Genomic DNA, 14,735 nt, shown 5'->3' with positions numbered 1-14,735 from the left:
GGCCCTGTGCCGCGCTGGTCTGGGGGTGCTGCCACCACGCTCAGCCGAAGCAGAGGCAGCTCGCAGCCACCTCGCTGGGTTTGTGGGGCCGATGTAGGATGGCAGCAGTGCTGCGGTACCCGGCGTGCACCCGACGGCGACTCGTGCAGCCTCCGCAGCCCCCGGCCGCCCGGGGCACCTCCAGGAGCACCGCCCCACGCTGCCGGTGCCTCGGCCCCCCCCCGGGGGGGTTCCAGCCCCTCTACCCCCGACCCCTACCGGGGGCAGGAGCCCCGGGGGGCCGCAGCAGGGCCCGCCCCGACGGAGGGCGGCTCGGGGCCGGCGGGACCACCCCCTCCAGTCTCCACCCCCGGTCCCCCGTCCCCCCCGCCCCGGTGCCTCCTCCCCGTCTCTCCTCCCCTCGCCCGGCTCAGTCGGTCGCAGCCATGGCGGAGGGAGGAGAGGGAGAGGAGCTGCTCCGGCCGCCTCTGCCCGCCGGTGCCCCGGGCCCTAAGCGCTTGTGCTCCCGGGCGTGCCCGGCGGGGGGCACCGGGGCCGCTCACCCCCGGCCGGGGGCTGCGGGGACCGGCGCGGGGCCGGGGGCGGCGGGGGCCAGCGGGGTCCCGGCGGCGCTGGCCGGTTGCTGCCCGGCGGCGGGGGCTGCGGCGGGGGCACCGGGACCGGGGACGGCTTCGGGGGGGTCGGGGCCGTCGGGGGGCGTCGGCGGGGCGGGCAGCCTGCTGCAGCCGGAGTCGCTGCTGGACGCGGCGGCCAAGCGGGTGGCGGGGAGCTGGGCCTTCGAGCGGGTGGAGGGCCGCTTCCAGCGCATCCCGGAGCCCGTCCAGCGCCGCATCGTCTACTGGAGCTTCCCCCGCAGCGAGCGCCAGATCTGCATGTACTCCAGCTTCCAGCCCGGCCGCGCCGCCGCCGCCACCGCCGCCGCCGCCGCCGGCAGCGCCGCCGCCCCCCCCGCCACCGCCGCCGCCGCCGCCGCCGGTAGCGCTGCCAGCGCCGGGGGGGGGGGACCCGCCGCCGCCGCCGCCCCCGCCGCCGGCGTTACGGCCGGCGAGGAGAGCCCCGCCGCCGGGCCCCCGGCGCCCCCCCCCGCCGCCCCCGCCGCCCCGCACGGCGAGGGGCTGCCGTTCCGCCGGGGCATCCGCCTGCTGGAGACCGGCGCGGTGGATAACGTGCTGCAAGTCGGTGAGTGCCCCCCCCCACACCCCCCCCCCACGGTCCCCGGTGTCCCCCCCCCCCCCCCCGAACAGCTTCAGCCTTTTGTCTGCCGCGTTTTGTTCTTTGACGGCCCCCTCCCGGCGCAGCGCATCCCCGGGGGCAGGACCGCATTGTGTCGCCCCCCCCCCCCCCCGTAGGGAACGGCCGGGGGTCTCCCCGGGGGTCTTCCCCCGACGGGCACCGAGGGGGCTGCGAGGAAAACGCTGTCGCTTCTGTCCCCCCCCCCCCCCCCCCTCATTCCGAGCCTGCCCCGGGGCTGGCCCCGCCGCGGGGAGTGGCGGGGCGCTGATTTGGGGCGGGCGGGATGCGGGAATAATGCCCGTGTGCAGCTCCCGTGGCTTTTGTGGGCTCTCCTGGAGGGGAACGGCAGGGGGAGGAGGAACAGTGGTGCCCCCCCCCCCCCCCCCCCCCCCCCCCCCCGCCCCGTCCTTCCAGTCCCCGGCCCCATCGGAAAGCCGCTTTCTGCGGGTACGCGTTGAAGGGGCAGCGGCTCGGGGGGGTTTTGCATAAACGAACCCGCGCCCGGTTGTTCCCGCGAGTGGTTGCAGTGCCGTGTGCCCATTAAAACGACATTAGGCAGGGATTTGTTTTGCAAATGTGGAATGTAAATTCATCCTGCGCCGGGTATGGCGTGAATGGGTGAGGAGAAGGGTGGGTTTGGTTGGAGGGAGCCGGGTAGTTGGGCTGTGTTTATTTAAAGAGCCCTCCTTCCATTCGGGGAAAAAAAAAAAAAAACTGCTAAAAGAAGGAAAAAAAAAATCACATTCGGTACAGTTTGCATTCAAAAGAGCATTATCAAAACATTTTCCAGTTGAGACATGAAAATAGAAAACAGCAGAAGAATTTTCCTTCCACCTCTGAGGAGACGCAGTGAAGATTCATGTAACACAAAAGGTTTTTCTCTGAGGATATGATTATACCCTTTTTTTGGGTGAATTAATATTTTCTAAGGGCTGCGTTAAGACGATTAATTATTCCAAGTCTGCTTAAAATACTTGAAAACCGAAAAACCAAATATTTTTTTTTTTAGGAGAGAAGTAGCTCCATGGGAACTTCAAAATTATAAGGGGGGGGGGGAAATAGCTTACGGTGGGCGATGTTTTATTAAACAGCCGACCAAAGTGTCACTGCCATAGGCAGCCGCCGTGGGAGCGGGTGATGGAGGTCACCTAAAACCGGGGCTGGTTTCGCACAAAGGGTTTACTTATTTATTTATTTATTTTGTAGCGGGGTTTTTTATTTCTTTTTTGGGGTGTTTGGGTGTTTATTTCTTTTTGGGGGTGTTTTTTGGGGAGAGGCGCTGGCCGATGCTGTGCGTGACGTGGGTGAGCGCCGGGGTCAGGCATCTGGGGGGGGGGACACACACATGCGGGGCCGCCCCGTCCCCAAGCGGCGGCGCTGGCATCCGTCATTCACACCGCCATTTCGGAGCGCCCTGTCCCACCCGTGCTCCTTTGGGAGAGACGGAGGACAGGGATGGTCCCAGCCCTGGCATTTCACATCCCCAGGCATCTCTGAACCGAGCTCTGAAATGAGAGCTGGCACCCATTGTCCTCCGAGACGCAGGCTTGTGGATGAAGCAGCGCGTTCTGGAGGTGTTTGCTGCTGGCCTTGCAGCACCAAGGGGGCACGGGGTGTTCGTCCATGGGGTTTCCTTCCGAGCAGTGGGTTTAGGGTGTCAGCCGGAGCGCAGCTTGTCGTGGGACAGAAGCAGGCAGGTGATGCTCGTGGGGACGTGCGGTTTCTTTTCAGAGTGGGCAAAACTGGGGGGCTGATCACAGCCCCTGCAGCGTGGAGCCGGAGGGAGATTTTTATAAAGCAAACCGCTCCGAAGGGCCGCCTGTTTACCTCGGGCGCAGCAGAAAGGTCTTCTGCCAACTTTCCACATCCATCCCGAGGATGCTGCTGGAAGGTGAGGTGGAAGAGCTCCAGCCGCTGGAGACGCAAACACTTTGTGGCTGTGCGTGTGTTTGCAATTAAGATAGGAACTCGGTTGTCGGCTTATATGGGAACCATTATGACTTGGAAAAAAAAAAAACCCTGGCTTACTCGATGCTCACCAGCGCTAAATCAAAACTACTGTTCCCCTCAAACGATCTCTGTCGTGGATGGCCGTGAGCATCGCAACCTGAGGCTGGCGCGGCCGAGAGGTGCTGCTAATAAAGATCAGATGTTTGCGCAGTTGCGTTTCTGACTCAGACCTGCAAAAAAATGAGGATTGTGCGGATGTGAAATTCCTTCGCTCTGTGGTTGGAAAGTCTACTTGAAAAATGTTCAAGTAAGATCCAAGTGGAATGGCCTTCCTGGGCTCGGAGGTGGCGGGGAGAGGGCTCTCATCCTGTGTCCGCCCCCAGCCCCCCGCTTACAGAGCTGGCAGGTCTGAGAAAAACATGTATGCCACGTTATCAGCCAATAATTCCTTCATGCTTAGTAAAACTTAAACGAGGCTTAAACCCTGATCTCACTGGAGTCATTAAATTGATTTTTTTTTTCTCAAAGAAAGATCTTGGATGTTGAACACAGGCATCTTTGTCTTCTTAAAAACTGCTTTATTATTATGTGTACAGATCCCGTCTTTGTGTGTGTGTGGTGTGTGGGTTTTTTTTTTCTTTTAATTTTTAGACAAATGACAAAAGCATGCAGGAAAGGAATGCAGAAATGCCAGGCTTAATATAAAGCATGCGACTGCGCTGCATGCCGGGAATCCTAAAGGATACAAAACCTTTAACGGTGGCGGTTAATTTTTAACAAGTTTCCTCGCATAAATATTTATGAACAAAAGTTTTACACCATTATCTCTTGGGTTCTTGGAGACAGAAAAGACCTTTGGTGGATTTTGACAGCAGGCTGTTATCCAGCATAACAAATTCACGTTTCTAGCTTGCGCTTCCTAATATAGTATAATGCAGTTTGCCCTTGAGTTGTCATGGCTGCGTATGGGTGGGCAAGTGTCTGTAGGGGTTTTAGGGGGAGTTTTCCTTGTTAATGGCTTTTATGATTACTGTTGGGAAGGACACTTGTTCCTGCAGCAGAAGCATTGAGCTTGGCGTTGCTCTGCACGGAGTGGGAGCTCTTCGATGAGCCCTCGTGCCCTGGTGTGCCAGCTGGAGCAGAATTCACACGAGCTGTTAGAGAAACAATGAGGCAGGGCTTTAAAATGCACTGCCTTTGTAAACACTGGTCTTCAAACCCACAGATAATCCTGAATCCTGTCTTGCTGGGTGCTGCTCCAGCAGCCTGCTGGGTGCGCTGAGAGGTGCGATGCCCGGAGCGTGGGGAGTGCTGGTTTGGGAGCTTGCTGTTTTACCCACTTTTTCAACATCTGTCAGTCGTCATTTGCATGGATACCCGTAGAAATGCAGCATCAGAGGTAGAAACAATCATGGTGTTTTTAGTACTTTTAGTTTTTTTTCCCCCAGACAAAAAGAGAAGGCAAGCGTTTGGTTTCCCTCACCCGTGATGTCTTAGAGGGCTGAGGCTAAATCCGCATACAGTTGTTTTTAAAACTGTAGATGGTTTCCCTCTTTATAGAGCTGTTTATTTTGGGGAAAACACTTTTGTGGGGCTCTCTAGGTCTGGTTATGGCTCTTTTTGTTTTATGTAAGGAGCTGGGTCTGGTTGTGAGATCGCGTCTGGCAGGAGCGGGTTTGGAAGCACGCTGGGCTTCGTGAAACATGGCTTGGGTTGCACATTGAAACCCAACGTCCCACGTCAGAACGCTCTCAGGGAGCTCCGTTGGTCTGTATGCCCTCGGTTCTTGGGTGGGGTAGCTGTCATACAGCATGTCTCCAATTTACTAATTAATTTTTAGTTTATTGTTTTTTACAGGTGGATTATCCTCCCATGTATATTAAAATACTCTAGACCACATAAAAGGGGTTGGCAGAGGTTCATTAGTCCTATCGTGATGAACGCTTTAAATATATATTATGCCCTTTCCATTTCTAATTATTTTTTCTTAAAATACATAATTAAAACAAAAGATTGTTAGACATTAATTCTTATGATCTGTTTATTGCTGCTCCCTCATAGGTGAGATATTTCTTGAGTGTGGTCTGGACTATGTTACTGAAACTGGGATTGGAGCTGATGAAAAACACCAGAGGTTTTTGCTGGCCATGCAGGGAGAGCTAGGAAAACTTTGACAGCTGGAATTTTAACTTGGGGTGTGGGTTTTTTTTTTGTTTGCTTGAGCAGATTTATTTATTGGCTTTTGAGTCTTCCTTTTTTTTTTTTTTTTTTTTTTTGAAATATAAGAACCTCTGAAGCAGGGACTCTTTTTTTTATCTCAAGGCGAAATGATGCTAGCTTAAAGAGGCTAAGGAAAAAAGTGGAAAAAGGAAAACAGGAGAAATAAAACATTTAATTTTGGCTTTAAGAATAAATAAGTTTGAAGAGCTTTTCAGAGGAAACGTGTTTGAAGTCCTGGTTTCTGGCTTGAGCAGGCAGCAGCAGGAGCTTACCTACGCTCTTGGCAATGCATGCTTAGCCCAGGTGAGGAACTGGCCTTCTCTGCTTCCAGCATGTGAGTTGTTTACAGCGGATTTTAATTTTGGTCACATATAGAAGGAATCTCCTAGGAAATATTTAACTGTGCTAAAATTGCAGTAACGTGAAACACATGTGCCTGCGTGCTTTGTTTCTGAAGCTTTGTGTGAGGGAATGTGCTTCGCTGTTATTTGATGCTTGCTTTGATGTCGGATGCTTTATGGTTATTCCCTCAAACCTAAGATAGAACTTTTGGAAAACTTCAACGAGCTTGTCTAGCATTTCCCTCATCTGATATAGCTGTAAAGTCACATCCAGCTGTGAATTGTCTCTTGTGGTGTGGCAGCTTTTAATTTTCTTTGGAAATATGTTTTAAAAAAAAATCTTGTTAGCATTAGGGTGGAAGAGTTAATTCATGGGTTTACGTGTTTAATTTCAGGGATTTTACATTTAGGGCGTGCAGAGCTTGGTGTTTAGCTGTGATACAGTTTTTTCCCCTCCTGCCCACTGTACTCAAGGCTGGAATTGCTCACGTTGGAAAGATGCCGAGGCGGGATTTCGGGAGGAGCTGCAGCGTTTCCCCTCTCTGCTTGACTCGCCCTCCCACAAGGCAGCCAAGAACAGGGGTGTTCAGCAAGAGGCCAGCCAGGACATCACTTTACCCAGCTCTGAAGCACTGCTTGCGAAGAGCTGGAGGTGTGGGATGCCTGTTGCAAGGCTGTTAAATAAACTCCTGGTGTGTCCTACCCTCACCTCAGTGCTGTCCTGAAGAGGTTATGCCATGGGGTTGTCGTACCCCTGGTCTTGTAGGGGTGAGAGGAGGGGAAGAAGGTGGCTTCTCAGCATCGATACAGACCAGTCTGTTTCCCAATGAAAAGAAAAACTGAAAGACACTGAGCCTTGACTACATTAATACTTGCTGCTAATACTACATTAACAAGCATGAAGGACATTAATGCGTGACTCCTGACTTCTGCCTTTGCAGCAGGAGCTGCGAATGGGCCTGATAATGTCTTGCAGAAAAGCGCAGATCCTGCAGGAACAGCTTGTAGTGCTTCACTTGGGGATGCAAAGGGGGAATGCATCTTCATGTTTTTACAATGAAATGTCCCAGGAGCAAAAATTCAATTTTTCAAAGACTCTTTTTTAATCATGATGTTTAAATATTAATAGATTCCATTTGGTTGGTGCTGTGCCTGTGCTTTATTAAATGCTGAGGATTCACCTGTGCATGACACCACCACATTTCTCTCCAAAAGGATTTTCCGGTGCTGCATTTTAAGAGCATTTGCTTTTTGTCTCAAGCTTACGGCTTAGGATTTTGTGCAGGATTGGGGTTAGCCCTTGTAAAATGGTGCAGTTAAAGTAATGCACAAATTAATAAAATCCCGTGCTTTTACTTGTTGCGTTGTACGTTTTTCATTTTTTAAAATTAATTTTATTTATTTTCGTTGGCTTTTCTCACATCATTCAAAACAAAAGCCACAAATGTGCTTAGGAGGCAGACCTGCTGGGATGACAGCTCGGAGAGGTTGTGTATATGGTTGGTTGTATGTCGGTTTGGCTTTTGAAGCCCAGGGGAAGGTGAGCCTGGAAATTGGGCAGCACTGCACCCTGGCCCCTGCTCGGCCAGAAAGCAGCCCCCATCCCCAGTGGATGCCACATCCCAGTCGCATCCCTCCTGGGGTCTCCCCCAGTGGGATGTTGCTGGTTTGCCCCTGGGGACAGTACCCTGCAGCCCCTCACTGTGGGGGGAATGTAGGTCCCCCTGCCTCAGAGGCCTCGGTAAGTGCAGGATGGACTCTGCCTCTGTTCCAGAAGCCCTGGCCACCCTTGTGCAGGGCGTGGGTGACTGCTGGGGACACCAGTAACAGCCTTTATGGGGCACCAGTGCTGTGTGTCTTCTGGGGCAGCGATGGCAGGCGACAACATGCACTGCGCCCCGGCTGCTTGGATCCCTTGATGAAGACAAGTGCCCTGTCAGAGGAGTGGCAGAGCAACAAATGGATCCCTGAGATAAATAAAATTTGCATTAATGAATTACAATGGTTTTGGATGCCAAATTAAAAGGAGCGTATCCGGAGAATGAAAAACAAATGTATTTTCTGTCTTTCGCTCGCTGGTTCTCATCTTTTTTGATTTTCTTTATGATGATAAATAATTTTTTAATTCTTTTTTAAGACAGTTGTTTATTTTGGTAACGGTTCATTGGCTGTTCTTTGTACAGAAGCTTTCTCTTGAAAATACTGAAACCATATTAAAAGTACTTCTGGCTGTCGTCTTTTATTTTGCTTTTCCTTCATTCTTTTCCCAAAGCTGGGCTGTTGCTGTATCAAATGCTCTGAAACTCCCTGGTAGTGTTTTCCCCGTGGTGCTCCTTATAAACTGGGAACATAAAAGGAAAGAAATGGCAGGATTTGGTTATCTGTAGCTTTTTGTGTGTGTGTGTGCATGTCACACTGAAGCTCGAGCAGCTGTCTCGATCGGCACGGCCTGCATTGCTTTATATGTCTTTGGAGGGAGCGTCCTGTGCTGTTTGCAGGAAGCTGCCCTGGGCTCCTGCAGGCCCCACCAGCGACCTGCAAAGGCCATGGGATTTTATTATAGTCTAATGATGCTGAAATATTTCAGTGGCGCTGGGACCGCACGCTGCCAGCGCACTTTGAGAAATACACAGCGAGTGTCGAGCATCTGTCTGCGAAGGGGGAGGAAATCCCCCCCCTTTATTATTTTCTTCCAATTGTCCTTGCTTGGTGTGGCTTTGGCTATTATGGGTTTGTAAAATAGAACTATATATGACCTTTTATCTTACAAGAAACAGGTTAAGCCATTTTTAAAGAAAGTGGTGGAGTCAGCAGTGCTGCTGGAGGAGCTGCTTTCGCATGGTTGATGGGCTGTGAAGCCGTTCAATGGACTTTGGTTTCAGAGACAATATCTGTTTAAATTAATCTTTGTCAGATACATGCCACTGCAGACAATTCAAATTCCATTTGCTTTCTGATCTCATAACAAAAAAGCACCTTACACTGGTTCTTTTATTGTAAAATTAACTTTTGTCTGTGTGTCCTGGAAACAGGGGTGGCATAAAATCTAGTTAAAAGGCTCTGTTATAGGAGGATTCTGTTTCTTTGTACAAGGCAGACTTTTTTTTTTTTCTTTTCCCTGTGTGCATTTAAAAAGAAGAGTGTTTGAGATGGATTAGAGAGAATGCCAGCAGATGGACCGATTCTGTTGTTGCTGCTGGCAACCATCTAAGCAGCCATTTTGAACAATGCTGATACCGGGGTACTGATAACACAAAGATGAGGATGGGATAAATATCCAGCGAGTCCCTCTCTCCCCGCCTGCTCCTCCTCCCTCCCTTTCAGACGGAGGCTGCAGCCCTGTTATTAGGGAGCCTGATTGTTTCCAGAGGAATACTTCATGCTCGCAGCTCGACTGGTGGACGCCTGGTGTTCCCTAGCGCTTTGGTTTTCTTCCTGCTCCGAGGCAGGTCTGCCTCTCCCAGGAGGGTCCATTGTGCGGATCCTGGTGGATCCCCAGCGGTTGTGACACTGGGGTACTTGCAGTTGTGTTGCCCCTTCCCGTACCCTGGTAAAACACGGGGTGCTTGGATCTTCCCATAGAAGTGGATGCAGTTTCCTTCCCTCCTTGTGCACATTTTCAGTGCTTAACCATGAAGTGTGATGGCATTTGACGGCTGCTCTTGGAGGACCTTGGGGCTTGTAGTGGTACCTATTTATATTGCTGGATTTTTAGCACTGGAATCAGCAGCCTTATTTCTTTCGGTTTTATTTCCTATCTCTGGGTAAATAACCCTCTCGTGAATCAAGAAACACCCAGCGGCCTCCATCTTTTCCTAGCAAGTCAAAAACAGGCTGGTTTCTGTTTTGCAGGAGTCAGGTCAGGATGGGAAGGCCCATAGGAAGGCCTGTCCCCAGGCCCTCTGGAGAGGGCCACGTTGCCTGCAGCAACCCCTCTGCAGCATTTTTGCAGTCCAGGAGCATTGAGTGGCCCAGGTTGGGGCTGAGCTGGGCAGCAGAGCAGGCATGGTGATGGGATACAGCATATACACTGCTGCCCCTGGTTCCTTGGGATTTACTCCATGTCAGGGATTTGCAACCCATTTCCAGATCTCAGCGCTTCATCATGTTCCTGGAGCTGAGCAACCATTGGCTGATGTTTCCTTGCTGCCTTCCTCATGCTGCTCTGTAGAGCACAGGCTGAAGCCTGTTTGCAATGCAGCATCCCTCAGACCTTTGTGTGTCATTGCTATTCCTTTCTTCCACAGTAGCTCTTATTGCAGCTTCTTTTTTTTTTTTTCTTTTCCAGTGAGCATCGTTAAGAATTTCTTTGGGGTTAAAAACTGTACACACATCTCAAAGAAATCTGTATGTACATATACACATATATCTAATTATACACAGTAGATGAAACTTTACAGTAAAGTAACAGATGTAAGAATTAAAAAAGGAGTTGGGCAAGCATTTCATGGTTTCCTTTTTTAATTTGTCCCATGGGTCTGTTGCGTTTTGAGGCAAATCTTATATTTCATTTCGTTTTTTCCTGTTGAAAAGTGTCTTCTGCCTCTCGAGTCTCTCCTCTTTAAGCTTTTCTTATTTGATCCATAAATTTTGGACTAGCCATATTTGACATACTTGCTAAAATAAGAGGCATCTGGCCTGAAAGTTGAAAAATCAGGCTGTAAACTCCACTTCTGAAATACTTTTTTTTTTTTTTTTTTTTTTTTGGGGGGGGGGGAAGTTGCTGGGTTCGGCTGTGCTCTCTGAAGACTTGAACAGCGAAAGAGATGGTTTCTCCGGAGGTCTCAGCAGGTCGGCTGGGTCTGAGGTCAGCTGGCATCGTTAGCAGATGCTTTTAGTAGTTTGAAGACACCATGGGGTTGCCAAGTGCTGATTGTGAGGAGAATATTTGGTTGAAGTGGCGGTGCAGCGCTGTGCCCCCTCCCTGTAATTCCGCACTCAAATGTCTCCAGCGCCTGGCATGGTCCCCTGCCATCACCTCACGTGGTGGCTCCTCCTGTGTCCCTTGACCTGTTGCATTGGGAGATAACTCCCAGAGACTGGAGGATGGCAGAGGAGAGTGCCTTTTTTAAGGAGACACCCGCTGTGAAAGGTGGGATGGCAACTTGTGTTCTTCTGCTCCTTTGGCTTCGTGATGATGCTGGACCATAAAGGCTCCTGCCTTTTTTTTTTGTCAGGGAGAAAAGCAGACTGATGTGTGACCAAACGTGACGGGGAGCTTGGTGGTTTCTGGTGTGCTGCTCCTCTTCATTTGCTTCCCACCGTGGAAAATATTGCTTGTCCATGACAGGTGTGAAGCAGACGCTTGTGAGGATGCCCAAGAAGAAGCAGTGGGGTTTGGAGTGCTGTTTAAGCTATGCCCTCTGAAATGGTGTGGAGTGTAGCTTAGTCCCATGGCTCTTCTTCAGAACCTGCTAGATAGCATGGAAATGTGCATTGCCTCCCCTTCCTCGAGCTCTCCGTATCTTCTGAGTTTCATTTGGTGTGCTTCAGCTGCATGGACTCTGTCCCACTGGATTAAAGTCACGTTCTTCAACTAAACCCCCTTCAGGTGTCCTTGTTGGCAGCCAATGTTTTGAGATCTAGGAGCAAATTCAGATGCTGGCTTCTGAGGTTGCTAATTTCAGAGCACTGTTTTCAGTTTTTTTTTCACTGTTAAAAACCTCGGTCCTCTGCAGCACGAGGACAGTGGGTTCTTAAACCATCACAGCAAACGGATGGCAAACAGCAGCGCGTGCCCTTGCTTTCTGCTGCTTTAGAGCGATTGGCAAGGCCAGGCTGTTCCCATGCAGGTGAGGTGTATTGGGAACAAAAATTAGCTTCCCAGTTTGGGAGTTACTGGTTATATGGGAAAAAGACAGAAAGCTGGTTTCTGGTCACCACTTGACCATTGTTGCTGGGATGATGTGGGAGGAGTGGGAATAATTTACAAGTAAGGTGAGCTGGATTTGGAGGGCGCTCCCCAAAACGACCAATGCTTTTGCACTTGGATAATGCACTTTAAAATAAAGCTTAGGAAAGAAGGACCTGGGCAAATGGAGAGGTCAAATGTCGTATGTTCCCTCTGCAGACATCACTGTCTTCTCCCATCACTGCTGGTACAGCTTGGCACCCGTGAGTATTTGCAGAAGGGCTTAGCTGGCATGGCTGCTTCTCACATGGAAATGCTGCCTTTTGGAGAACATCCTGAAAATGAGACCGATGCTTTCGCTGAGTGATCGTTTGCTGTCTGTGCTCACCGTATCTGGAAGAGACACAAAGCAGTAGTGAGGTTTTTCCCTCTCGGCGCTGCCCGTCTGCCTGGTTTTTGGCTCGTTTCTGGTGGCTCCTGGCTTAGCACAGAGCCTGTGGTTCAAGTCCTGTGGGAAGCGCCGATGTCTGAGGTTTTTTTTTTCTCCCCACCCGTCCCCACACCCACACACTGGTCAGCCACTCTGAGGCTTCCTGGACTGTGAGGTTTGATGAACGATTAACCTAAAAATGCCCTGAGTAGGAAGAAATGTTTCCAAGGTCTAAAAACCCTGCAGGGCTTCTGAAGTGGGAACGGGAACTGTGGTTTGCCTGGGTGGCTTTCCTTGCTGCTGGCCCTGCTGAGAGCTGGCTGAGCTTTGTGGGTGCAAGGGCATGTTTGGGCTCTTGCAGGGACGGGAATGCAGCCCTCCTGGCCGGAGGCTGCCTTCCAAGCAGATGTCCTCTTGGCATGAGCCTCGGCAGGTTTAAGACAGGATGTCCCTGTACTCCAGAGGGCTGAAAGCATTAGAATAAGTAACAGGCTGGGAATGTCTGAATCCAGCTACAAATTCCTGGGGAAGAGGATTTGGCAGCTGCAGGCTGTGTCAGTGGGCAGGCTCAGCGTTACCGGTGGAGGACAGCACCTTCAGATGGGACGCTCGCTGTGGGAGCGTGCTGAGCCCAGCTTTTGTGGGGCAGCGTGGCTTGCCTGTTACTTCTGGGAAAGGGTTGTCGCACTAGGGGTAAGCAACCCGATTTAAAGGATGGTGACTCTTCGTTGAGTCAGCCAGAAGCAGCTGTGCAGGGCTGCAGTTGTTAGGCCACGGTTGCGATGCGGTGGTGGAGCAGAGCTGGGCTCTGGTGGCCTTGGGCTTTTGAGGAAATCAGTACTTCTCCACCCGGCATCAGTGCTGTCCTGGAACTGCAGATGAGGTCTGGGAGAGCCGTGTAATAATAATAATAATAAAAAGTGTTGCAACGTCAGATTTTTTTTTCTTTTCCCTTCCTCATCATGATGTTCTCAGCAGTTTGACTTTGCTAAATATTTTAACACTTTTCTAATTGCAGTCAGAGTTAAATTCCCTGTACTAATATATGATTGGGGTTAATGTTCTGGAGGAGAAGGCGTCTCTTTGGTGCCTTTTCTGTCTCTGCGATGACCGAAGCCATCGGTCAAGTAACAGCCCCAAAAGGGCCAGCGTCCCTATTGTAGGGCCTTGGGATGTTTGCTGGCAAGATGAAGGGCTTGGTCATCCTGGAACTCCTCCTGTGACATTTTACTGTAGGATTTATTTGCTATGGGCTGTGATGGACGAGTTTGCAGCCTGCGGTGAAAGGTGTGTGCTGAGGATGTCCTGTGGACCATGCTGGATAAATGCGTTCTTGCTTTTGGGGCATGCAGCTGTTATCAGGACATTGGGTGAAAGGTTTTCCTCGGAACTCAGGAGAATTTATTTATCATTTAAAAGGGTAACTTGGGGTGAGAGAAAAAGAAAGAAAAGCAGGCTGATCTTGCAATTTAAATATATTTAAAGATTCCCTCTGTACGAGTTTTGCTTCCTACCCTTGATCAGAAGGAAATGCTGTTAGCTACAGAGTGGAATAAATCGAGGGCACCCTTATCTGTGCAAGATAAATTACTATTGTTTAGGAAAGACACTCCAGGGATTGAAGAATTTAATTAAATACACAGGGATTATGAATATGCATGTAAATTAGACAATCTAGATATGACATGACTACAACTGCAGGGAATTGTTTGAACTTAAAAGTGTAATCATTCTTTTTATCAGGGCGTGGGGATGGGTAACAAATGAGAAGATTCCCTTTCCCATTTGCTGCTCGGGCGGTCTCAGGTCATTAAGCAGTGGGAATTGCCCGCTGCGGATCATGCCTCAACGAGCCCGCAGAGACGGTGCCTCTCCTACCTGGGCCCTAATGAGCTGCTGTGGGAGCTGATGGAGAAATGGGGGCTATGGCAGGGGGCTGCCACCACGGGACCCCAAATGAGGGGTTTGGGAGACTGGGGTGCAGCCTGCCTTTGGGTGGGGCCCTTGTGACAACCTGGTGTCAGTATTCACTGAAGGCAAGTTCTTAAAAGGATGCTGACTGCAACGTCCCTGGGGTGCCAGCGTGGCCCTCCCTCCCATGTTAAGGGCTTATGGTGATCAGGAGCCTGGTCCCATCCTGTTCAAGCAGGGAACAATTTCTATTTATCACTTTGAAGAGCAGATGATTTTTTCAACCCCTGGTTCATGGGTTTTGATTTAAAAAAAAAAAAAGACAACAACAAAGCACCAACATCTGAAAATATGAAATATCTAAAACTTTCATACTGCATGTTTTTCAAAAACAGTGAAAGGCCTTGTATTTTGTTAAGGAAAATTTTAATAGTGGGAGTGTATTTGTATGGGTGTGAAAGTGCATGGAGACAGGTTTGAACATTTGTAATAAAGTATTTCTAATAAAAATTTTAAAGTCCTCAAGACAGTGTTATGGTAGCTCATTACTGTTAAAGGTCATTTGAAGAGTATTGATCCTAAATGTTACAGCTGAATGTAAACTTTGAGTGTTACAGTTATTAATGTATATTTATGATCTATGGGATATGTGTAAAATGAAAATGGGAATATAAATGCTATGGTGAACTCATTTGTTTCAGAATTGCCAAAGGCTGAGTTCATGCAATTCACCTCAGTTTTACGCATGTCTTCTTTGTGTTGCACAGATTGAACTGTTTCTTTTCCTTTTAACTGGCAA

General features: G+C 50.1%; 1 protein-coding gene across 1 annotated transcript in view; it reads left to right on the top strand.

The window, feature by feature from the left end:
• Positions 1-14,735, top strand: part of ZSWIM5 (zinc finger SWIM-type containing 5) — a 93,011-nt gene that overhangs the window by 2,133 nt on the left and 76,143 nt on the right. The window contains 2 exon segments of the mRNA XM_035537461.2: positions 268-375; positions 378-1,179. Of these exon segments, the coding sequence (XP_035393354.1) occupies positions 268-375; positions 378-1,179 (910 nt within the window).

The sequence above is a fragment of the Cygnus atratus genome, chromosome 8 (genome assembly GCF_013377495.2).
Source record: "Cygnus atratus isolate AKBS03 ecotype Queensland, Australia chromosome 8, CAtr_DNAZoo_HiC_assembly, whole genome shotgun sequence".
NCBI classification, from domain to species: Eukaryota; Metazoa; Chordata; class Aves; order Anseriformes; family Anatidae; genus Cygnus; species Cygnus atratus.
The sequence above is the reverse complement of the archived record's forward strand: the minus strand, read 5'-3'. Positions and strand labels throughout refer to the sequence as shown.